This window comes from Oryzias latipes, chromosome 23 (assembly GCF_053564925.1).
Source record: "Oryzias latipes strain Hd-rR chromosome 23, Olatipes_Hd-rR_3.1".
In the NCBI taxonomy this organism is placed as follows: domain Eukaryota; kingdom Metazoa; phylum Chordata; class Actinopteri; order Beloniformes; family Adrianichthyidae; genus Oryzias; species Oryzias latipes.
The window spans coordinates 21,480,670-21,506,159 of NC_136259.1; the positions used below are offsets into that span (position 1 = coordinate 21,480,670).

General features: G+C 58.5%; 1 protein-coding gene across 1 annotated transcript; it reads right to left on the minus strand.

The window, feature by feature from the left end:
* Nucleotides 1-17,878: 17,878 nt before the first annotated feature.
* On the minus strand, nt 17,879-20,353 carry LOC144989582 (cell division control protein 2 homolog 3-like). The gene has a single exon (XM_078942295.1). The coding sequence runs from the start codon at nt 20,206-20,208 to the stop codon at nt 19,321-19,323; it is 888 nt and encodes a 295-aa protein (XP_078798421.1). The 5' UTR covers nt 20,209-20,353; the 3' UTR covers nt 17,879-19,320.
* Nucleotides 20,354-25,490: the final 5,137 nt, after the last annotated feature.

Consider the following 25,490-nt stretch of genomic DNA (forward strand, 5'->3'; position numbering starts at 1 on the left):
GCGCGTGGGGGCCTTGACGGTGCCGTGACGGGGAACAGGATCGTGAGGACGAACGGGAGGCTGAGGCGGAGGAGGAGGAGGAAGCGATGAAGTCTCTTCAGGAGAGATCGTGGAGTTCTCCCGTCCGAATCGAGCAAATGTCGACTCCGCTTCGACCCTTTTCTCGGCTGCCTTTGTAGCTTTGATTCTTTTTCTGATGAAACCTACCCCGGAGGACTGCACCCGCCGTCGTATTTGTCTTTTCGATCTCCTGCACGGCTGGCCGTCTCTCGAGTTCTCGGGTAGGCTGTGTGTTGGGCAGTCGCCAACCTCTCCCGTTCTGACCCTCACGCGCTTCAGACCGGACTGTTCAGGCCCCGACTCGTCTCGTTGTGTCGAGACGTGGGCGGCCTCTCGACTCGAGCCCTCTTCGCGCCGTTCTCCTCTCTCAGAGGGGCTCAGGAGGCCCTCTTCGGCGAGAGCGGAGAGACGTTCCGCGTCCCTTTCGGATGCGGGGCACAGGGTTCGTTCGGCCGTCGGGCTCAGCGAGCTGGAACCCAGCGCGCTCGACTCCAGCCACACGACGAGGCTGGTCCTCTCCGCGTGAAGCCGGGCTTCGCCCTTGAGCATCCACAGGGCTTCCAGGCTGAGTTCTTGCACTTCCTCCAGCGCTACCCTTATCCACAGGGTCTTCCGGCGGCCCGGCTCCAGCGGGCAGAGCGAAATCAAGGAGGTTTCAGCTGGCACGCCGCTGTCCCCTAACGACCTAAGGAACCTGTTGATCTGTTCCACTGGGACGCTCTTCCGCCCGGCGCGCAGCTTGTGCTCCTCCGTCGGGGTGTACTGCACGAACGTGCAGCCCCGCTCAGATCGCACCACCCCAGTCAGGCAGTCGAGCGTGACCACTTCATCGCTCGCGAGGGTCTCGTAGATCCCAGGAGCCGCCCGAGAAGGCCCGACCCCCTCGTTCTCCGAGCGGAGATCTTTCTCGGCCTGTCTCGCCACACCGCTGACTGTGGGCGTTGCGGCGGAGGGACGGGCTCCGAGCGGAGCCGAGGCGAAGGCTGCGCTCGGCTTGTAGGAATATGAGAACATGGTGGCCGGTGGAAGCGGCTCTCGTCGATTTCGCGGGTAATCAACAGGTCTCTGGGCTTGTAAATAAGCGGGTCAAAATCGGAGCGTCCTCGGGAGTCCGGAATCTCGATTCGCTCTCTGCGTGCGCCGGGATCTGCACGCTCTGGGCTGCACCTACTGGCAGACGACGGTCACGGTCAAACTGTTGTGCCGGAATATCATTTCGCAGAAATTCGAGACGATAGAAAACAAATGAAACAGCTCTCGTACAATTTTATTCGCAAGCGTTTGCCTTTGACCACTTTCTTCGCGAAAAGTACCTCGGAAATCTCCGAACAAATAAAAGGACAAAAAAAAGTCTTTGTCACACCTGAACGTACTTTATTTTGAAGGATTGAGACATTGAGGCAATGAAACAACTTTCAGTTTTGTTCTCTCGTTGCTTTTCGTTTGCACACGTCTGCTTTCAACCACTATTTGTTTTTGTTCTTTCACAGCTCATTGCCCCACTCTGAGATTTCCCGACAGAAAAAGTCTTCCTTTTTCGAAAATACAAAATGTTTCGTCCAAGCTTCCCCTCTCCGACCCTTTGTCCCCGGTGGCTCTGCTTTGACAGTCGAAGCCCTCCTGTTCGCGTACCAGGCACGATTGACCGTTGAGCACCTGCTTCGTGAACATCAACCGGCCTTGAGCAACCCAAAGCCCTCACGGTCACAGTGGAACTGTAACACCTGAACATACTTCATTGTGTATGCTTATGAAACCTTGACGCAATAAAACAATGAAACAGCACTGTGTTTGTTATCTCACAACTTTCATTTTTATTCAGATGTGTTCGCTGTCAACAACTTTCTGCGTGCACACAACCGTTTCTTTTTCTTTTTTTTTTTCTTCCTTTCGATTCTTCTCTTAATCTTTCAACCTTTTTTTTTTTTGCCAACAGCCGTGTTGTCTTTGTGGTCTCCGTTAAGATCTCAACCTCAGGGCCAAGAGTTCGAAAGCGCGGTCCAGGGCCCCGGAGAAGTCATCGTCCGAGAGAAAGTGTTTCAAGTTCAGCTGGGAGAGGCACTCGCCGATTTCGCACGTGCTCGTCAGGTCTCTGGGCCTGTAAATGGGCTCGTCCCAACCTTCGCCCTCTTCCAAGGTCCACCTCGGTCGCGGTCCGTCTGAACGAACGGGGGGGCGGCGCGCAGGAACCCTGGCTCCCCTCTCTGCGATCTCATACACCGCGTGCCTCCAGAACTCCGAGAGATCCAGAGACTCGCCGCAGCGGGGGCACTCCGCTCGTCCTCGGGCGCTCCCGGACCGGCCCGTGGGGACGCGACGGGCCTCCGCCGCCACCTGTGTCGGCAGCGTGAACTCGGCCCTCTGCCCGCCGCAGAGGCTCGTGTCGTCCGCGTCCGAGGGGAGCCGCGAGAGCGTTTCGGGGATCAGCCTCATGTATCCGAACACATCTCCTCGGCGCGTGTAGACAAAGTGCCACTCTCCGCCGAGAGCCTCGCCGGCCCGCGCTCCGTCGGGCCGCTCGTTGCGAACTCCGCCGAACTCGAGGGCCTTGAGTTCCTTGACGCGAGCTTCCACGCGTTCGAGCCTCTCCGTGCAGGCTGCGGTCAGGTCATGCAGCTCCTTCGCCAGCGAGCTGACCCGAGCCGCGGCTCTACGAGAGGTGTCCTCTCGTTCGAGCGAGCTCAAGGTGGATTCGTAGTGCCGGTTCACTATCTCCCAGACCCTGAGGATGGAAGCTCGAGGGAGGCTCCCGAGTTCGGTGCCACCGCTCACTTCGGTCGTCATGGTAGGGGGGGCTCGCTATCGTGGGGACCGCGCCGGTCATTTAGCCCGACCGCCTGGGCGAGCGTCGTCGCTGGCCTTGGTGGACCTGTCCAGCGCGTGCCTCAGCGTGAGTTCACTGTAGCCGAGTCGCGAGAAGTCGACGTCCCGCAGGTCAGGGAAGCCCTCCGGGGGGCGGCGGGTCAGGTCGTTTTCGCAGTGGCAGACCACGGCCGCTATCAGCTCTGCTCGAGCGGCCTCTTTTCCCTCCTCTCTCAGGTAGGCTTCGTGGGCCGAGAGCATCTCGCGGTGCCGCACGCTCGGGTTGTCCAGGAGCCACGGGACCAGGTGGACGAACTCTGGGTTTTTCTGGTAGTAGTTGGAGAGGACTCTGTCCTGAAATGCCGTCAGCCGGCTCCCGTAGCGGCCCGCGAATGAGCCCCTCAGCGCCTCCCTGTAGCCGGGCCAGCGCGTGGGGTTGTTCCGGTCCCTGACTCGCAAAAAGTACATCTCCGTGAGGTACACCAGGCAGACCTTTTCCCTGGTCGTGAGAGTGCCACCTCGCTCGTGCGCCAGCTCGCAGCAAAGTCTGTTGAAGTGGCCGTGGAGCTCCACGAGCGAGGCCACGGAGGCCAGGGCCCGGGGGAGTTCTTCGGCCGCGCTCTTCACCCTCTGCGAATTGATGGACATGGAGGAGAAAAGTTGGTGCCTGTTCTCCTCGCCCGTCACGTTTACCGAGGAGAAGAAGAAGGGAGTGTGAAAGTCCTTCTTGGTGTCTTTCATGCGAATCACCACGCTCGCGGGGTTCGCCACGCCGTACATGTAGCTCGTGAGGTTTTCGTTGTTCACCTCGAAGGGCTTAGCGGAGACCACGCAGGTGCCCTGGGCCATGGACACGGTCTCGAACAGCCCCCTGAAGTAGGGCTGCAGCGCGTGCTTCGCGTTGGACGTGTAGTTCGCGCTGCGGCTGGGGTTGGACGAGAACTCGATGCGGGTGTTCTTGTAGCCGTGTCGGGAGCTGAGCTTCTTCTTGTCCGAGACGAAGCGGAGCCTGCTCACGAGCTTGGTTTTTGTTGTGTTGGACTGCTGAAGGGCGTAGCGCCTGAGGCTCTCCGAGTACACCACGGCGCTGAACTTGCGGTTGCCCACCGTGTTCACGTGAAGCACGTGGAGGAGCACGGAGCCGTTCAGGTCCACCACGCAGCTGCCGGCGGCCCTGAGGGTGTCGTTCGTCTCCTGCGGAGAAGGGCGCCGGGGCTCTGGCTCCCCGCCCCGCCCGAGCACGTCGGGGCTAGGGACGGCACGGTACGGGCCTACTGAGCCAACCAAGTTCGCTGTGGCATCGGTGCTGGTCCAGGAGCCACAAAACCGCGAGCCAGCACAGTCGAGACACTCGGGTCTCTCGCAACATTCCTCTCCCCCCGTCGGATCTAGGCCCTCGCTGTGCACGCGGGTCTGGTGGAAGAACGGGGCAGTCTCGCCCCTGCCACGCAGAGCCGATACTCGCTCCTCGCGCCTGAAGGCGGCCTTTGCGCTGGGAGAAGGGTCCATGCTTGCCGTGCAAAAACAGCGCCTCCCTGAGCTCGCTGGAGCAGAGGGCCGTCGACTGTAACGGCCTCGAGAAAAACAGCTCCGCGTTGAAGAGCAGCAGCCTGCTGTTGCCGGCGTAAACCAGCACCAAGTGGGACCAGAGCAGCTCGCTCGCGATTTTCACTTCGGCCGAAACGTCAGGGGAACGGCGCACGCAGTCCCACTCGGGAGGTGGAGCGGAGGAGAGGTTTTCCGTCAGGTACTCCAAGGCCCTGGTCTCGTACGCGAGGCTCGGGGGCGCCGCCGATCCCCCGGACTCGGCGGCCGCCGCCAGTCTAGACCGCAGCGTCCTCGCGGCATCCAGAGCCCTGCCGTGACAGTCGCAGAGGAAGCACAGCCTGCAGTAAACGGGCAGCAGCTTCCGCAGGAACCGCACGCGGCCGGCCGGTCCGGGCCTCAACCGCCCGAAAGAGCCGTGGACCTGAGGGTCGTAGCCGACGTAGGCGCGTGCCCTAGGAGACCAGACGTCAGGGCCGGAGACCAGCTCCAGATGCTTGACCAGGCACTCTACTAAAGGCACGTCGGCGAGCGAGGCGCTTCCGAGTTCGTCGACCAGGTATCGGATCAAGTGGGCGCAGTCGGTTATGTCCACGCAAACGGGAGGTTCGCGTCCCGCGGACATCCCCGAACTTTTTTTCGTGGCGAGCGCCGTCAAAGCATGCTACGGCTCGCTCCCGAACTGGGAGGGCGAAGGCGAGCCGAACGATGAGCCTCCTGCGCCCAAGAGAATCAGGGAGGAGGACGACGACCAAGGAGAGAGTCCTATCGACGCGGAATACAGGAGGCTGTACGGCGAACTGAGGGCCAAAGCCCTCTCTGACATAAAAGACATGGTGCGCGAGCACGTGGAAAGGCAAAGCACGGCCTCGACCTCGTACCAGTTCATGAACATGTACGGGCTGTGCTCCTTCGAAGAGCCCCGCGACCCGCGCGATCGACACCACGGCAGGGAAGAAACGCCTAGGTGCAAGTTCACCAACCTCGCGTGTCCCGTGGCCCGCGAGCGGACGGCAAACTCGGAAATGCTCGTGTCGGTCTGCGGGGCCCTCAGCCCTCTGGTGAGCGCGCGCGTGCAGCCCGGAGAGCTGCAGCTGACCCGCTGCGGGGAGCTCGATTACAGCAGGGCCGAGGAATCCCTGCGCAGACTGGAGGCCCGTCGCAAAACGAGGCCCGTCGGGACGACGCAGGAGGGCCGCTTGGGAAACACCATCGGGAGCATGGAGTCCCGATTCGCTTTCTGCGTGCGACTGGATCTGCACGCTCTGGGCTGCGCCTACCGGCAGCTGATGCTCACGGTGGAGCTGTTACACCTGAACATACTTCATTTCTTACACTCGTGAAGACTCGAGGCAGCGAAACAATAAAACAATGAAAACGGCTGTGTTTGTCATGTCACTTTATTCTTTATTCGTAGGCTTGCTTTCAATCACTTTCCAACCGCACACAAGTGTTGTCTCCTCTTTCGCAAAATCATCTAAACGGACGACGGAGCGGTCTGCGGCATGCTTTCGCGACGCCCCAGCCTCTTCCCCTGCTATCTCCTCCCCGGCCGCTCGCCGTCGGTTTGTACACACTCTGTGTCACTCTCTAAATGAAAAAAAAAAAAAAAAGTCTCTGTACTCTGAGGCAGCCCGAGCGACACCTCTCGCCGTCGGCCCTCTCCTCAGCACTGGGCCTCTGGTTGTCACTTGAGCTCGGTGTCGCGGCTGAGGTAGAGCCGTCGCGGCCAAACGCGTTTCATTTCGTAAGTTTGTGAAGGCTGGAGACAAGAAAATGACCAGACGACTCTGTGTTTGTTCTCTCACAACATTTTTATTCGCACATGTTTGCTTTCAACCACATTCCAAGTGCAAAGTTGTTGTTTTTTTTTTTCTTCCTTTCCATCTATCACAGCCCACACACCCCACCATCGACTCACTCCAAAAAGAAAAATTCTTCGTCCTCGGACACCCGACCAGTCTCACAGGCATCCCAGCGACCTCTCTTGGCGTCGTCGGCGCCGACAGAGTGGTCCAAGGGGCGTTTCGCATTTTCTTCCCCCGCGCCATCCTCCTGCCACGGCTCAAGCTCAGCGTCGACGTCCATTTGCCCGGTGACCTCGATGTTGCTGTCTTTCACCGCGGACACCAGGGCTGCAAACTCCGTCTCCTTCATCTCCGGGGCCATCATCCTGATACGGCCCACGTCGATCCTGGGCAACACGCGAGACACCTCTCGCTTGATCTTCTCCAACACCTCGTCCCCGGTGGCGCTGCCTTGAGAGGCGATGCCGTCAAAGCCCCCGTATCCGCGGTTCGTATACAGGGCCGTGTTCACGCAGCCGTTGCTCATGATCGTCACTCGGTAGTAGCAGCCCCACCTGCAGGCCTTGAGCGACCCGAACGACTTCTGGGTGTTCGAAAACAGCCTGAGGCTGGAGCAGATCGTAACCGGTGCGTGGATCAGGCAGTCCGCGTTGGCGAAAGCGTGGGAGAACAGCAACCGGCGCTGGCCATCGCTGAACATAACTCTGTTGTAGCAGAGTCCGTGCTGCCGCATTATGTCTCTAACTCGAGCCTTGGTGCCTCCTATCATGGCCAGCGATTTGCGCAGGTAGCAGGGGAGGCGAGGGTTGTCGGGGTGCAGCCACTCGACTAGATCTAGATCGTGATAGTTTATCGGTGCGTGCGGATTCGGTTTGCTGAACATGGCGCACGTCAGCTTCAGGCAGTTGCCGTACAACGCCTGGAAGACGTTCGTGTTGTCGCTGTCTTTCCCGTGCCTGAATTTGGCCACGGTGGAGAGGGAGACCAAGCGGGAGCACAGCGTACTGTAGTTGAGTTTGGCCCCGGCGTAAGCTCCGTGCGCGAGCTCCACGCAGAAGAACCCCAAAGTCATCATGACGGCCTGTCTCATGGTCATGGAAAGCGTGAGCGCGCACATCGGCAGTGCGCCGTGGGCGAGGGACAGGCGGTACTCGCTCTTGTCGTCCAGCACGTCCTTGTGTATCTGCTCGTTGAAGCCGGGCTCGCTCATGGCTTTCACGCAACCCACCTCGGTGAACTCTCCGGAGTTGAACCTGTGGTGATAGCGAGCGAAGAAAGCGACCTCGGTCACCACCCTCTCCGCGCACACGGGTTCCTGGGCCGTGGAGAGCATCTTTTGCATGCGGCCGCCGGCTTCGCGCCTCAATCCGCAGCCCGCCTTGGGCGCCTCGTCCCGTTCCAGCGCGACCCTGAGCGCCTCCAGCAAGCCCGTCTTGAGCGAAAGGCCCAGAGTGACGCTGGAAAAGTCTCCAAATGCCGTCTTGTACTTGCCCGGAGGCTTCCTGTCCTCGGGGCCGGTGAAGATCTTGCCGAAGAACAGGTTCCTGCCCTCGGACTGACCAGCGAAACTGACGCCGGACGTGTACAGGCAGTTGCCGGCGCAGGGGCCGCTCCACCCTTCCAGGCGAGAGAACAGCTCTCTGCTCTGGTGACGCGCCTCGGCCGCAAACCTCCTCATGGAGCCGTTCAGGGCCGCCATCACGGTCTCACAGAACTCGCTGTTGGCGTGGCAGGGCAGCATGTTGCGGATCGTGCCGAAGAGCGCGCACTGCACGTAGGCCATCACGTTGTCGCAGAGCAGGCAGGAGCGGATGAGGTTGACGTGCTCGCCCGGGGACACGGCCATTTTCCCGATGCAAGAGTCGCGAGTCATGCGCAGCCTGTCTCCGAACTGGGGGGCCACGAACCAGAGCGTTTTGCTAAGGCTCTCCTCGATCTTGTAGCCCAGAGTGCGCAGCTGCAAGCTGGCGCTGGTCCACGTGAGGTCGTCCTCCAGCACGGAAGAGACGTCCGCGCCATCGTTCGTGATCTCGTAGCCCTTGTACAGCCTGTAGTACTTCAGCTTGGCTTCGGGGTCTGCTTTCGCCTCCGGGCCGTCCGCCTTCCTGGGGAACGCTTCGAACCACGGGATGAACATGGGCTTCAGCAGGGTGGCGGCGCACAGGGGGTCGCAGAAGTTGCCCTCCAGGAACGGGGAGAGAGCCACGCTCATGAGCGTGGCGAGGCTAGCTTCGTCCAGGCAGGAGCTGAGGAACACGGCCGTAAGCTGGACGAGAAACAGAAACAACATGTGAGCCGGCTCCTCTCCCTTGACGTGGGGGATCGCTTTCTCTCTGAGATCCTCCACGTCGAACAACCCCGTCAGTTGGCTAGCCAGAGATGCGATCCGCCTGGCCTCCCGCGTGTTTTCTCTGCGAAACTTGACGAACACGGAGGGGCAGAGCTCCCCGTCGCTCATCGGCGGCTTTTCGATTGCTCCGCCGTCCTGGCTCGGGGCTCCCTCGCCGCCGTCTCCGACGTTCAGGGCCTCCCGGTAAAGGCCGAGGACTCGCTCTGTGCCGAACAGTCCACACAGACCTGAGAAGAGCGCTCGTTCCTGCTGGGGGTCCACGCGAGGCACGTTCCTCATCCCGGTGAAGTGACCCAGGTGTTCGGCGTGCACTCTCAACACCCTGTCGGGGAACAGGGCCGGGCAGTAGACATGCAGCGTGACGGGCGATCCGAGGAGCACGGGCGCGAAAGCTTCCACGGGGCACGGGTAAGCGACGGCGGAGTCGTGCGGTCCGGTTGCCACGCAAAAGCAGCCCTCGTCCAGGCTTACCTTGAGTGCCTCCACAACCACGCCGTGTGCCATAACAAAATTAGACAGGGTTCTCGGGACAGTTCGAGCGTTCGAGCTCAGCTGGTCAGGCTGCTGACGAGCAAGGCCAAAGCTCCGGTCGAGGATTACGGCGAAGCCTACTCGCTGTGCTCTAACCTTTGGGATTCGACTCTGCGCCCCGTGCTGGTCGGCTCAGACGGTCTGTTTGGAGAGGGGACTGTGCCCGACCGCGACGAGCTGTCCAAGCTGAGGGGGCGCGAGGCAATGCTCAGGGTGGCCCTGCTTGCTGACTTCTACAGGTTCCAAGCAGAAGATCTGTTTTTTGACGAGTCGCACTCTTCGCACAAGGCCCTGGCCCTCAGACTGGAGGCTTTTAGGCTCATCTCGGACCAGCGGGCAGAGGGCAGCTCCGTCGTCCGACCTCCCTCTCGGGAGAAATCGGGAGCGCCTCTCGACGGCGGAGCGGGCCCCCAGGCCATGTCGCGGCGGAGCCGAGCGGCTCTCGGAGCGAACGAATGCGGGAGACGGGTGACACGTGTACTGCGCTCAGTGTCTCCTTTCGCCACCCTCCGGACGACCTCTGCTCCATTGAGCAGCCGCCCGGAAGGCGACGGGTCGAGCGGAGACCCCGTGAAGTGGTCTCGCTTCTGCTTTGCCCCCAGGAGACGGTCGTACCACTGCAAACTCGTCAGAGCATTTCAGTGCGTGAAGGCCTCGGGCCACTCGATGCTCGCGCTAAATTCGGAGTGGCCCTTGAGCTGCTATTACAGGCTGGCCGCCGCTTACACGACGGACCGGCCGCTCGAGATGGCCGCGGCGTGCATCCCGCAGCTCAGGGAAGCAGCGGACATGGTCAGCAGGGAGCAGTTCGGGCAGCTGCGAAGCCAGAGCCCCGAACGACGGATGCTGCTGTACGCCGTGTTGAGCTGTCACATAAACTGGATAGACTACAACCACAAACAGATACTGCTGGCACCCGTGGGGCTTCCGGGCCGGGACCGGGCTCGGGCCGCGGAGGGAGACCTGAGGTGCGTCAGGTGTCTGAAGAACCAGACGTTCCGATCGTCCGAAGTGAAAGGCAACCCCAGGAACATCGACGTGGCGTTCGATTTCGAACAAATGAAATTCGTCTCGTCCTGCTGCGCGGCCCCGGTGGCGAACGTGCCGCTCAGCACGTCGACCGTGAACACGTGCACCTTCACCGACCTGAAGCAGATGTACACCGTGTGCCCCGCTTGCAAACAGACCATTTTCTCCGAAGTACTAGTGGACTTGGAAACGCTCCACACGCGCTGCGTGTTTTGCGCATCAAACCGAATCGGCACCTGAGATCCCCTCGAGTCCTCCTGTCCCTCCCTCCTTGACCCTCCAGATGGACCGGGAACCGGGGACCGAGGCGTCAGTGTTTCGAAGCGTCTGCGAGCTGCCCGACCCGACGTTTCGGGACATAATGGACAGACACTACGGGAGCGAGGCCCGCTTCGCCTCTTCTCAAAGACCTCGCGGAGGGCCCGCTCTGAAGACGGGCAAGTACGACAACCTGTCCGCGTACCTGGACACCGTGTATGTGCTGGGAAGGAGGGAGCGCGTGATCGAGGAGATAGTCCGAGCTCACAAGAGCTTGGCGGTCGTCGAAGAGGACCCAGCACCGAACGAAGGCAAGATCCCGGAGGAGGCGTCCTCGGCAGGAGCGCCCGTTGCTCTCGTCGATCCTCTGCACGATTCGCAGTACTTGGACGGCGTGGCGAGCAACACCACTCTCAGCTTCTACGCGGAAATCGGAGGGGAGCGTTGGGACGAGGACCGCCCGGGAGGGTGTGAGGCATGAGAGCCTGGGCTCGGGACTCCCGATCTCAGGGGGAGAAAGACGTCAGGCTGACGCCCTGCGATATCACGACGCCGCGTTGGTTTCATTGTGTTTCTGTGTGCTGCTTGTGTAATTTTTGGTTGGTTTTGGAACACGCTTTTGATGGTTCGAGTCAAATAAAAGACACAACATCACAGTCTGTGTGTAGTTCACTTCAGTATAGTTCAGTGCGTTTCGAGTATGCTCCAGGGGCTCTCATAAACTCAGCCATTCAAAGTGGCAGGTTTCCTCGCACAGAGTGAGGTCACCACGCCGCGTTAGGCCCCTTTTTAGGTAAAATACGTGCCACTTAGTACGCTGACCTTCCCGGACCCGAAACCGTACACCGTCTGCCCCGCTTGCAAATAGACCATTCACTAGTGGACCTAGACACGCTCTACACACGCTGCGTGTTCTGTTCATGGAAACGAATCGGCATCTGAGATGTCTTCGCAACCTCCTCTCCGAACCCTCCGGATAGAGCGAGCCAAAGAACTCGGCGTCGTAGACCACTGATCTACAGAAGAATGGCTCCCACACAAAGAACAGCCTGAATTTCGGGGGTCGTGCGAGACAGCCGAGTCCGAGGAGAGGAACGTGAGCTCGGCACTCCGCAGAGGAGAGGAACGTGAGCTCGGCACTCCGCATACGAGGGAGGATTTCAGGGGGGGGGGGGGGGAGAAGGACATCGGGAGGCCACCCTGCTATAACGGTGTGGCGGTGCCATTATGTTCGTGTGTGCTGCTCGTGTAACTTTTTTTTTTTCCTTTGGCACATGTTTTTGATGGTATGAGACAAATAAATGAACAAAAAAAAAAAAAAGGTTGGTGTGGTGTTTAAATTGAACTTAAGCTCTCAAGTTGATCCGGGTTTAGACGGCATGTGCGCGACGGGGCCTTCCGAGCCTCAACTGGTTGTGGAGCTGGAGGGGTCCGATGCTCCGGTCCTTCTGGAGTACACGTGGGTGCAGCTTTACGAAATAGAGAAAAGGTTGCCTTCGAGCGTGACGCTCACCGGCCCGAAACTAGGAGGTCCCGTCTTCATCCCAGTCGGGCCCGGCGCTCTGCGAGGCGCGCGCTGCATGGTCCTGAGGGTGGTGTACTCGCAGGGGAGTGAGAGTTATGGTCTGGTGACGGACAGGCATTTCAGAGCCGCGAAGCGACATGCCAAGGGCTACCCGGTGAAAAGGATCTCCGTTTTGGCCAGCGCACCCCTGGCCTGGGTTGAGCTGCGCCACTCCGAGCACTACGACACAGCAGAACCTGGAGCGAGTCTGGCCTGCGGACATGGAACGGATAAGGCTGAGAAGCTAGTGTCCTCGATATATACCAGCTTGAACCGCTTCTCCTACTACACGGTCGCGGCGTCTCGCGACGGGGACCTGTCTGAAAGGGAGAGAGTTGCGCGAGAGGTCACGGTCGCGACGCTGGCCACGCTGGGAGCCCCGCTCGCGTTTAAAATCTTGCACGAACAAAGTCGGCTGACCGTGGCCCGCGCTGCGCTTCGTACTGACGGCAGAGCGTCAGACTCGAGCTGGCTCCCCGACCCCACGCAAGCCGTCTGGGGCACCAGTGTGCTGTGGCGACGAGAGGGTGACGCAGACCCCGGAGCCCTGTCCCGCTGGGTGGTCAACAGTCCCCTGAGGCCTCCTTCACCACCGAGCTCCGGCGTGTGGCTGCTAGCGCATCTCACTCGCTCGGGGATCGAGGTGGTCGAGCCCGAAGGCCCAGACGTCATTTCAGCGGACCGCCAGGTCCGCGCGCCGTACTGGGCCGTGGTGTTGACCGCACTGTGCTGCGGAGCGCTTTCGCGTTGGTCTCGCGAACTGGACCTGCTCTCGCGAGAGCTGCGGAGCGCTGGGATTTCCTGGGGGCGAATCTGCCAACGGTGCGGTTTCACGAACGGCGTCTGCCCCTCGGCCTGCGAGCCAGCGGCCCTAAGGATTCTGGCTGTGTCTCAGATCGACGGCCTGCTCTTGGGAAAAATCTGCACGACCCTGTGCGCAACGGTGCCGGCGCAAGGCGGGAGGCTCTGCCTGAATCACCGTAGGACATTTGGAGTCAGTGCGGAAGAGCTGAGGGAAGGCGGGAGGCACGGCGGCGGGCTGGAAGGCAGCAAGGGGGATGAGCCGAGAAGCGAAGCCAAAGAGCTTCACCGTCACGCGGAGGCCGAGGAGGAGCCGGACGCTGGCTGGTGGATCTGGCAGAAACGGGCTCGACTCGAACTCAGGGAGAAGGTGCTCGGACGCTCAGTTGGAGACGATCCCTCCTACCTCAGGTTGTGGAGCAGCTACTACTCGAACGGGAGGGCCGACGAGCTCCGAGCGCAGCTCGGGGGGCCTTCTCTCTCGTCAGACTATTGGAAAGGACAGTCTTGCGGAGTTCTTGGGTATCATATCGGGACTTGTCCGTTCGGGCTCTACTGCGACCTGCTCGACATCGAGGACCGATCCCGCCGTCTCAGCAGACCGCCCGTCGACGAGGAACAGCTATTTGGAGGAAGCCCTTGACGAAGCCCATGCGTTCCATAGGCAATTCGACGCCCTGGCCAAATGGTTCCACAAGAATCTGGCCTACGCCGAGGGCCAAGAGGCGGTGCTGGGATTCGAGCTGACATCCGAACTCTGCGTCAGCTACGACGCGGCGCTTCACCGGTTGACGGGAGCCGTGCAGGAGATGTTCCGCGACCGGACATTCGTGAGGGAACCTGGGGGACTGGCACTCGCGGACGAAACCCTGGGAGTCGTGTCCGAGATACTCGCCGGGGGAAATGAAGCGGAGGCCGAACGTGGGCAGCGGGCCCTGATGCGTGCCCTGGAATCACTTGACTCCGCGTCCCCGGGCTGTGGTACATTTCACTGGCCTCAAGCTGAGCCACAGGGCCGCCTCAGTCCCTCACACGTTCGCGCCTGTTGGAGAAGTGTGGTAAGTGTTGGCTGGGTCCTGCATGACAAAGTCCAGAGTTTAGCGGAGCGTCTCCAAGTCGCGTCAAGAGAGGCTCGCGACCAGAAAACATACGAGTCCCGCTTGGCTGAGCTGAGCGATCAACTGGGGCAGGTTAGCCTGAAGTACACCACGGACAAATCAGCCCATCAGCAGATGAAAATAGACCTCGCAAAAGAGCACATGGAGATGGAAGCCAAAGTTAGAAAAGCAAACTTGGACTTGGCTGAGCTGCGGCAAGAGTTAAGTTTCGCTGAAAATGTCATAGCCTCATCGAAGAAGGACTTAAGCGAGAAGGGGCGAGTCCTGGAGAAGCTGCAGAACGAAGTGAAGGAAATGAAAGCCGAAAAGGAGACAGCCTTGATGCTCTCGAAGAAATCGGATGCCGAAATGAAGCGAAATGAGGCCGAGAAGAAGTCCCTGTCAAAGCGCGTAATTGAGCTGGAGGCCCATCTGAAGCAGAGCCGAGAGCTGGCCGCAGAACACTTAGATCGAAGCAAGGTGGAGGAGGAGCGCGCATCAAAGCTCATCGCCAAGCTGCAGGACCGAGAGAAGCAAGCGGAGGCCGAAAACGAGTCCCGGTCGAAACGCGTCAACGAGCTGGAGGCCGAACTGAAGCGGAGTCGAGAGCTGGCCGCCGAGAACGCAGCCGCGACAGACGAAAGTCAGAGCCAGACCAAGGCCCTCCTGACACGTCTGAAACGGGCCGATGAGACGATAGCCGGACAAAAGTGCCTCACGGAAAAGCTCACGTACGAAACGGAGATTCTGAAAGGTATCGTGGCCGTTGTGTGCCAACTGATAGGCGTGGAGAAAAGCGCAGTGGAGACGGAGCTGATCGAAAGAATCCGGTGTGCCGCGCTGTGCTCTGCGAAGAGAGTGTCACGGCTGCTCCGGCACGACTGCGTCAGAAGGCTAAAAGGACTCGACCGCAGCGAAGATGAAGCGATGGGATCCCCCGGAGGCTCGCTGTTCCAGGACTATGAAAATTACATAAGGACAACCGTGTCATCTCTGTGTACGGAGCAAACTCCGATGGAGCACACAGAAGCGTCCTGCAGCGACACCTGGAGAAGGGTGGCCAAGCGAAAGCTGAACCTGGGCTCCCGGCAGGTCAGCCCCACAAGCGAATTGACGGAGGTGGACGAAGGCTCGAAAACCGGTGCGTCCACGCCGACGAAAGTACACAGGGCCGCCTCGTCAGGCGGAGACGCGTTCCGATCAAACTGCGCTTCTCCCAAGCGCCCTGATTTTTTGAAAACGGAGTCCAAGTCAGAAAGATCGGAGCACCTACGTGTCCACTGCGTGCGACTCGGGGAGAGCTCGGCCTCCGTATCGCTGCCAAACATTGTGCGGCATTACACCCATCAAGACGTGAGACTCATACACTTGGGTGAGAGCGAAAGCGCTCCGAAGACCCTTTGCGGGGTGCTCCAGACCACAGATGATGTCGCCAGGGAATGCAGCGCCGTGGATCTACGGTGCTCGAAAGCGTTCCTACAGCTATCGCAACTTCTCAGCTGCAAGTTGGTCGCTATCTGGTCGCCTTGCGAAGGATACGAGATCCACGGGGCGTCCACGGAGCACCTGTATGCCATCGTGCTGAGTAAAGACCCCGATCCGGCCCGCGAGACGAGGTGCTACATGGTAGCGACGCGTCAGGGAGGCGCAAACCCAGACGAGCCGTACTTGTACAATTTGGCGAAGCTGACAAAGGTCAAATCTGCACAACCCGCCGCGGTCAACTGTTCAGATCCGCCGCATTGGGATCACGTAGATAAGGCGAGCGACGCTAGCGGCAGGGCGCCCGTGGTGGAGGTTTCGGAAATCACCCTGATCGGAAATTGAGCCGCTGTCACATGAGGGGACCAGTTCAGAGCATAGGAGCCTGGGCTCGGGAACGCCTGTTTGGTAGAGAAGGATGTGGGGCTGCCGCCCTGAGACATCATGTTTGCCATTAGGTTCATTGTGTGCTGCTTCTGTATCCTTTTATTTTTGGAACATGTTTTGGATGGTTGAAGTCAAATAAAAAGATAAAATGCTGTAGTCTGTGTGGTGTTTAAATCGATCTCATACCAACGTCCTTGTGTCAAGCGGTTCTGTGCCTTTATTGCGTGCCCTTGCATTTCGAGTTTGCTCCAGATGCGATCATGAAATTCACTTTTTGATCAGACGGAAAGCTCTCCCGTCAGGGCCTTTTTCCTTTGACATACTAATGAGGCTGCGGCAACGGGAGGACGACCCAAGGGGCCGAGAAGAAGAAAGGCAACCTGACCGTTCTGAGATCACGGAGACTCACGGAGACCCTCAAAATGCACAAGCTCCGGTTGGGTGAAACCAACGGTCGCAGAACGCTCATCGTCAGAACCTCATCCGAGGAGACGACTAACGCAGAGCTCGAAAGAATGGGTGGTAGAACGGAAGATGGTCGCTACCCCCTTGGCCGCTGCGCTTGTCCAGACGAAGATTTCGCCGGTTGGGACTCTGACGTTGATGCTCTGAGCGGAGCGAATGCTTTGATCGCGGCCGGCATCGCAGCGTTGCCCGTACGGGTGAGGCGCGTGGGAAAGACTCACTTGTTCGTGGAGTACGCGATTGCAACAGAGAAGAACGGAGACCCGGATTTGCGGCGCACGGGGGTGGCGTGGCTCTGCACGAATTACTCCGGCGAAGGGACAATACTTGCCAACGGAATGCACGGCGTCATCCGCTGCTGTGAAAGAAGACTCTTGGAGGGCATTGCCGAACAAACACCCACCTGGACTTTGCTGCACGTCCCCCCTGACAGGGACAAGCACTGGGGCACGAGAATACGGCCTGTTTCTTTGGAGGAGATACGTTGCGTAAAACGCAAGTGAGCACGGCTGGAAAGTGCGAAAGTCTGCACCAAAGATTTTCAGACAGAATACTGCGACGCCAAGACAACTCTGTGAATGTCCACGGCAAACGAATAAAGAGCAGAAAAAGTGAATGTGTCTGAGTCTTTTTATTTGCTTAAGAAGCTCAACGATATCAGGGTCAGCGAAACAACACGGAAAACACATTTTGACTCTTATCAGATACAATGTAGTAAAAACACGTTGTTCTTGTCTTGTTTTATTTTTTATTTTAAACAAACACCACAAAAAAACAAATAAAGACCTCGATGCCATAAGCCTTGTTGCGCATGACCACAGGACCCCGAGAGAACCCGGGTAGACCGTTCAGGCCAGCGCGTCACAAAGCCCCTCTTTGCTAGTGAAGCAGAAGAAGGCCGGGGCAGAGGTTACAGGGATTTGGGACTGTCGAGAAGACGACGGCGGGGACGGTGGGGATAAGGCCGAGGCAGGGGTTACAGGGATTTGGGACTTTCGAGAAGACGACGGCGGCGGGGACGGTGGGGATGCAGCAGGTGATGGCGCCGGCAATGACTGTGGAGGGTCCGTGATGGTTGAAGAAGCCAGAGGATGTCAGGCTCTGTGAGAGCTGCTGGGGTGGGGAAACGTCCATCTGTCGGTAGCCGTCCTTGTTCAGAGCGGCTCGGGGCTCTGATGTGGGCTGAGCGGGGAGCAGCTGATGGGAATTGTGAATAAATCCACAACTTCCGCCGTGGAGGCATGGGCGCCCCTTATAGAAATGGTGGCAAAGGTTCATTTTGAGCTGCAGGCTCCGCAGGTCTCCGTAGCCATGGGCGTACCGACATTTCCCTCCGTACTTGCAGACGCCGTTCTTCGCGAAGAACCAGCACAATTTAGTCTTGTAATTGGCGGAAATGTTCAGACAGTCAGGTTTCTGCTGCGGCATGCCGCCGTCTCTGTAGCAGCCCGATTTGCTCATTTTGTTGGTAAGGGCAGACGTGGGGGATCCGTGATGGTTGATGAAGCGAGAGGATGTCCGGCTCTGTGAGAGCTGTTGGGTGTTCAGAGCGGCTCGGGGCTCTGATGGGGCCAGAGCGGGGAGCAGCTTATTGGAATTGTAGATAAATCCAACCATTTTGTTGGTAAGGGCTGTGATGTCGATGTTGGATATGAAGGAAAGAAAAAAAAAAAGAATAAAAAATCCCCAACTAAATCCTTTCTACGTAGGAGCTGTGTCATAGAACACAGAGAACACAGCCGCTAAAATTTCCTAGTTCCAAAGCTGCAGACGAGAGATGGGGCCAGCTTTTCACCTCGCCAGGTCAGCGTCCAGACAGCCCGACCTTTTCTATTCACTCTGTCTGACCGCAATTGACTCTGTCCGACCGGCGCTCAGGGAGTCCGACAGTCATTCACTCTGTCCGACCGACCCTTAGGGAGTCCGACCACACATCACTGAGTCAGATGGCATCTTACGCTACCAAACCGAGATGTAGGGGAGGGACTGAGAAACGCTGGCTCCGACCTCAGCTCTCTCACACCGATTTCCACTCTGAGAATCCGTCCTCCGCCATGAGAGGCCGACCGAGGCAGGCAGACTCTGACGCCATGCTCTGCGTTCCTCTCCCCTGAATCACCCTGTTACGTGATCTCTCCTGCCTGTGAGCGAGGGGCGTGCTGGGTTTACGCGAGCTGACCGGTCGCGGCCTCTCTTTCGGGCTTGTGGTTGGGATTTGGCCAGGGACTTTTTTTTTTTTTGGGCAGGGGGGATTAGAATCTGCACAGCGAGTGTTTTCTTCTGCAAGTATAAAAGGCAAGAGTGGAGAGCTGACAGAGGCAACCTCTTCAGGCGTGAGTTGTGTTTGCGCACTGCAGTAAGAAAACTGTTCTTTGTGGGTTTTTTTTTTTCTCTTGAAGACACAATGACTACCACTTCGATGCTGCATCTGACCCTGTTCGTGTTCGTGCTGTTGACATCAGTGGACTCTTGTGTTTTACATCACAGCAACGAGCCTTCTTGCTCGGACGGCGTTCGTCGGCCTGAGATTCTCATGCCTGACCTGGTTCCAATGGAGCCCGTGATGACTTTCGGAAAACTCCACAACACGACAGACTGTATGTATGTATGTGTGCATTTTAGCTACCCGCCTATCGCAAAGCGCTTCTCTCCCAACCAGTGTTCGCTGTCTTCTGTTTGCAGTGCTCAGCAAGTTGAAGGAAACCGTGAGAAAGGCTCAGGAGGAACTGGATAGATGGCCTAGTCAGAGAAATGGAGCCAAACCTCTAGCCCTGTCTCTCGTCGCAGCGGTTGCCACTGTTGTTTTCGCCGCGCTCTGAGACGAAGAGCGGAAGCTGAGTTGAGCCCGAAGCCCTCAAAAGACCCGAGGGCCCTCGCGCAGTTACGAAACAAACTACGCCAAGTGGTGTTCCACGTTGAGTGCTACATCCCTTTTCATCTCCATCGCTACAAACGTGTAAGCGTGCTCCCAGAGCGGGCCAGTGGTGCTGAATGATACATCTGCTATTATGGTCAAACGTATTCAAAATAATAAACAAAATTTACACCTGTACGATACATAGAGTCTGTGGTCATTGGCTCATTTTTTTTATTGAAAATTGATAAACTCAGACATTGCAAAGCCTCTTGAACTGTGTATTTTTACATGACACCCGTGACGCATTGTTGCAAGACCTCAGCCTTTTCTCCGTCTGTCATGTGGGACAAACGCTTCCATTCCTCATCGTCCAACAGCTGGCGAGCCGTAAGCCTCTTGTCGTGCCTGAGAGCGATTAGGCGGAAGGCGATGCGTTTGGTGTGCTCACACTTCATAGTGTTGGGTATCAGTTCCTGCCTGGCGGGCGTCGATTCCTCCGCTCCCCCGTCGGGATCCGAGGCCGCCAGTGCCATGACTTTGCTCAGAGTGCTGGACCCACGCGTTGCAGCGAACACCACGGCGCCTTCCTTTGCGTCCAGTATCATAGCTCCCAAACTCCACATGTCTATGGCGCACGTGTACTCCGCGGCGTTCCCGCGGACAAACAACTCCGGAGCCCTGTAGGGCTCCGTCACCACGCAAAGGCTCATGCGTCGGGAGTACTGTCTGGCTAGGCCCATGTCGCCCACCTTCACCGTCAGATCTTCCTCGAGAAGCACGTTACTCGGAACCAGGTCCCTGTGTAAGATGTTCAGTCCGTGCATGTGCTCCAGGGCATTCGCCGTCTGAAGCGAGAAGCTGGCCACGAAGCTGAGCGGAGCCGGTGGCTGGCGGTGAATAGCTTTGGTCAGCTCGAAGGGCACGTGAGGCATGAGCATCGCCACCCGATCCTCGTCCATGAAACAGTCCAGGAGCTGTATTATGTTGGGATGACCTTTCAGCGCTGTCAGGCAGGACAACTCTCTCACAGTCGCGTCCTCTATAACGTCTGCCTGCTTGTGACATTTGAGGGCATATTCTTGGCCGTTTCTCACATCTCGCACCCTGTAGACAACTCCGTAGGTACCTTGCCCGATCACTGGTCGCACTGGGTCTTTGTAGTACTTCTCCATGCGGAAGCAAAAGAAAAACAATAAAAGGATCAAACGGGCTTCTGAGGAACGTCTCCTCGTTCCCAATGCCTTAAAGTGCGTGTCTAAGAAGTGTCCTCTCGTCCACACCGGTTGTTTCAGTGTCTGACACTTGTCCTCCAGACTTGAAAGCACTCTGTGGGCAAAGCCTCTGGAGGCTGTCAAAAAAAACCACCGGGTCACATCCCAAGGTACGTGCACAAGAGTGCAGTTCCGACCGCAAAAACAAAGAGTCCAAGTGCCGGTCCTACAAGGTCATGGCACTTCGTGGCTTCAGGTGAAGGGAAAAAGTCAGCGAAGTCATCCTGGTCATGAAGAAAGCGTTAAAAAAAGAACAGAAAGAGGAACAGAAAAAAAAAAAAGCAAAACATGAAGACAAATTGTTTCATAACAGCGATAGCGTGAAGTTCAACCCCCTAGAGTACAGGCCACTCACCCAACACATCTCTTCCAGCCAGCCTCTGTGCTCTGTGAGCAAGTACGAGGCGATCGCTTCTGACATTGCGTCAGCCAGGAGGGAGCCAGGGCTGCCACTGAACCTGTCCTGACGTTGGCACACCGCGGCCCCCAAACATATCAGACTGACCACACGGCCCCAGTTGATGATCCCGTCCTCGAAAAGGCTTTTCGCGACGTTGACCATCGCGGCATCGGGAAATGAATCACCTAGATCTGAAACCATCTCTAAAGTGGGACACCGGACAACGAGAGATCACGCTGAGCGTACAGATAACTCTGAAAAAACAGATCTGTTTGTGCTGCTCACCTGTGTATTTCGGTCTGTGAACCTCCAGCACTTCACACACAGCTCTCGTCATAGCATTTACAGCTTCCCGACAACGCGGCCTTTCGACTTCAAAGTCTTGGCGTCGTCCAACGAAGTGCCCCAGAACACCTTTGATCAAAATTCTAATTTCCTCATCCATGCTGAGCTCTGCTCCTCAAATCGCAAAGCCCGACGATTTTCTCTTTGAGCACAGAGGGGGGTAAATAAAAAGCTGTATGAGGAGAAAACCAAACAAACAACAAAGCTACAAGCAAGCCTAGGTGACTTTGAATTCAACCTAGGTGACTGTGATATTTCATTTTCATCACTGTCCGTGCACAAAGGCTCTCTCTGTAGGCTCCGTGTCACTGGGACTCCCCGAATTCAGTGTACACAGGGATCGGCGGTCGTACTCTGACTATCGGTCGGAGTCACTGAGCGACGGTCCGAGTCACTGAACGGCGGTCAGAGTCACTGAGCGGCGGTCGGATGTTCTGAGCAGCGGTCGGACTCCCTGCGCGACGGTCGGACACTGTGAAAGGCCGGCGGACACTGCAAAGAGCAGTCGGATTGTTTGTCTCATGACTGGCCTCCGTGCAAGTTGCTTGCGAGTGTGTGTGCAGTGGTGGTGAGCAGATTTCTCCACCCTATCCCTCCTAGCCTAAGGGTTGGGCCTGTGTGCAGTGGTGGTGAGCAGATTTCTCCGCCCTATCCCTCCGAGCCTCAGGGTTGGGCCTGTGTGCAGTGGTGGTGAGCAGATTTCTCCGCCCTATCCCTCCGAGCCTCAGGGTTGGGCTGTTCAAAGCATCGAGGAGGTGGGAAACCCCAACTGGGAGGATATAAGTGGCCTTCAAACCTCCCCTCTAAGAGCTAGAGAGAGCGCAAGGATCAGGGTTGGGCTGTTCAAAGCATCGAGGAGGTGGGAAACCCCAACTGGGAGGATATAAGTGGCCTTCGAACATCCCCTCTAAGAGCTAGAGAGAGCGCAAGGATCTCGCAGGACTTAGGCTGAATTCACCAGAGTGGATTAGGAGAGCTGTTGCTGCTGTTTCCACTTTGTCCGTACGCGCATTCAACAGGTCTTGCTTTCGAAATGGCTACGGTATCGGCGACTGAGGCGGCCGCGTCTACAAATCAAACCTTCGTCGTTTCCAGCAGCCCTCCGTGGTACTTCGATACTGTGGACCACGACGAGGTCTTCACGTGCTCGCACCCACGTGGCGTTTTCGATGCAGTGGTAAGCATGATGACCCAAAAGGAACGGCGCCTGAGCAACGAAGAGCACCTGCGTTACAGGCCGAGGGTTCTGAACAAGATGATCAGAGACGCGGTCATAGCGGACTCTGGTAGGATACCCCAGCGTCCCTCTCGATCTCTCCTGCTCGCCCTTATGGACCTGGTGGACCTTCTGGGAGGCAGCGACTTCGGATCCATCGTCACCTCGGACAGAGCCGGCCTCAAGCAAGTGTTGCTGACGTGCGGAAATTACACGGCGTACTACCTCCCCGCCGAGGAGCTGAGGGGAAAGGATCGGACGGTGGTGCCCGTGGTGACGCAGCACTCGACGAAGGAGAACCTGCTGCGTTACGACCCCGCGAGGTCCATGGTCGGGACCTACATGACAGACATCCCCGGAAACGACGGCGAAAGCAAGGGGTCTTACTTCGTGCAAGAGGTCCTGTTCGCCCCGACCCTGGACAGCCTGAAGCTGCTGAGGAAGGTCGCGGGCCACGCGTTCGACTTTTGGGACATGTCGCTGGAGATGCCCACGCACGTGGAGGCGCTCTGTCCGTCCTTCCAGCAGATTCAGCCTTGTCAACTGCTGATATCGAACACACCCGGGTCCCCCGGCAGGGATCAGAGCAGCCAGGCTGCGTTGGCCTCTCACCTGGAAGATGTGGAGCCGATGTGCTGCGCGCCAGAGGTTAGCCACGCATGGGAGTCCTCGAGCGACAGGAAGAACGAGGGGGACGCCGGCGTTGACTGTTTCGGGGAGGACGCAGTGAAATGCGACCTGAGTCGTTTCACGTACAAAGCCAGCGAACCCCGCATGGTGTACTTCAGGTCAGGAGGGAAAGCGTCAGATGGGAGGCGAAGCAACCTGGTGCCGACGGTGGCCGTGAGAGCGGAGCAGAGACACTTGCCCACGCTGTACGTGTCCACCACGCTCCGGTTCTACAGGCTCTTGAAACGCAGCTGCGTGAAAGGCAACGGAGAGCTCGCGAGCTGCTGGAACGAGACGCTCCAGGAGATGGCCCGGGAGACGTATCTGTCGGGGCAGCTCACGTTCCAAGAAATCAACCAATGGGCGCTGTCTGCGTTCACCAAGCGCGTCGATCCGAACGGGTGGTGCGACCGCATACCCAGACACGTGGAGAGCAAGTTGGCGGACCCCAGGATGATCGAAATCGCTGAACTCGCCATCACGTTCATGAACGCCAAGATCCCCGGCGCATTCGCCGTGGCCGAGCTGCTGCACAGTCCACTTGGGAAGCTGCAGAGGTACTGCGAGTTCCTTAGCAGGTACGCCTCGGACGCTACGTTCAGAAAAAGCGAGCGGGATAGGTTCGCTGCCTCGGTCATGGAGCTGATCAGGAAGGAGTGCGGTTCGCTCGCTCGGCAGTTGCGCTGCTACAGCCAAAACCGGAAAGACGCCGATCCCGAGACGGCCCGCCGAGCGAAAGCCTGCGCCGAAATGGTGGACAGAGAGCCCTGGGAAGTGAACAAGATCCAGAAAGACTGGTACACCATGTGCAAACGCGACCAGTGCAACAAGGAAGACAAGGAAGCGCAAGCCCACGCCAAGGAGGTGAACGCGGCCGCCAAAGTGGCGTTCCTGAAGCTCAAAGTTTACTGCAGCAAGCTCAAGAAACTGGGGATCAACGCAGCCCGCTTTGACGGTGACATGGGCGGCAGAAATCCCGCTTGCGGAGAGCCGGTCGAGCCAGGCGAGGGATGTAGACAGCCCCCGAACGACCGCTCGGAGCTTTTCAACCCCATCCCAGAGCCCGTCCCGGTTTCGACATGGATGAAAAACTTGTCCGTGTTGCTCCTGAGCTACCCTTGGTTGCACGACTCCTTGGGGTACCAGAGAGAGGCCGTGTGCAAGCTCCTGAACCTGGACAGCGCTCTCCTCGGCGAGGCGAACAGGGAACTCTTGAGAGAATGGGTGGCGTACAACCAGGGCACGGTCAACGAGCTCCGCAGGCGCGGCATCAAGGATCGCCTGAGCCGAGCGTTGATCCAATGCTTGGAGTCCCAATCCACGCAGAGGTGGAGCGACAAGGTGGCCCGGTCCTTCGCGGCACTCCAGCGCAAGGCGGCGTCCAGGCGGGTTCCCCGAAGGCACCTCTCCCCGCCGCCGCCAGTCAAGAAGCCCGAGAGGAGCTGCCGCCAGACCGTCGGCAGAGCTCGACGTCGGTTGTCCCCCTGGGCCGAGAGCGTCCGAGCCTCGCGGTCTCCGGCGACCAAGAGGAGAAAGGTCGGGCGCCGCCAGAGAAACAGTTTTTTACTGAGCGAAGCCGAGGAAGACAACGGCCTGGAACTTCTCAGCTCCGAAAGCGAGGAAGAGCCGGAGTATTTGAGCGACAGGGACACGGAGAGCTCTTCGGATTGCGACAAAAGCTCAGACGACTACGATCGCAGCGACAGTTTCATAGACGACGCATCGTCGTCCAGCGAAGAAGACATCGAGGCGGGAGAGGACAACGTCGCCAGGGCCAAGAGACGCGAGGACGGAGTTGACCGTCCGTACTGCGTGTCGCGACCTTCCTCGCCCTCGCCCAGTAGCGCGTACAGACAAAGAGCTGGCGAGGAAGCGGGCTCCAAGGCCAGGAGGAACGAGGACGGGGTCGGCCGTCCGTATTGCGGGTCGCAGCCGTCCTCGCCCTCGTGCAAAAGCGACCGGCGGGGCTACAAGCGCGCACTCAGCTCGGACAGCTCGGAGACGGAAGGCCCATGGGCGATGCGAGTCTCCACGAGGCCGAAAGGCAGAGGGTCGAAGTCGAGACCCTCGGTCGAGCGGGAAAAGAGGCTGGGGCTCGAAACCGCGCTCACGCAGCGACAACGCAAAGACACCGAAGACCACTCCAAGACTTACTCCAGCGGCCGCAAAGACGTAAGACGCCCAGAGGGAGGGCTGCAAAAATCAGCCTCCAGGAAACCGCTGCGTTTCTCTGGCGAGAAAGGCAGAGAGGTCGACGGTCGAGGTTCGAAAAGGTCCGGCGCTCGGATCGCTCGTTCGCGCTCCTCCAGTTCGGAGAGTCGAGGGTCCGCGTCTGAAGGCAGCGGTTGGGAATCCGAAGGGGCCGACCTTTCGGACAAATCGACCGCAGGCCTCAGTTCGCGCAGGGAGCGCGAGCCCAGGAGCTCTCTGAAGTCGACGGACCTGGGCAGGCGGTGCCAAACCGTCAGGTCTCGCGGCGAAAGGCGAGAGACCGACGGTCGAATTGTGACGTCGCCGGCAAAACCAAAGCCGATCACGCCGGTTAAACTGAGC

Coding starts and splice junctions, on each gene's coding strand:
- LOC144989582 (XM_078942295.1), bottom strand. CDS start 20,208: ATGGAGAAGTACTACAAAGACCCAGTGCGACCAGTGATCGGGCAAGGT.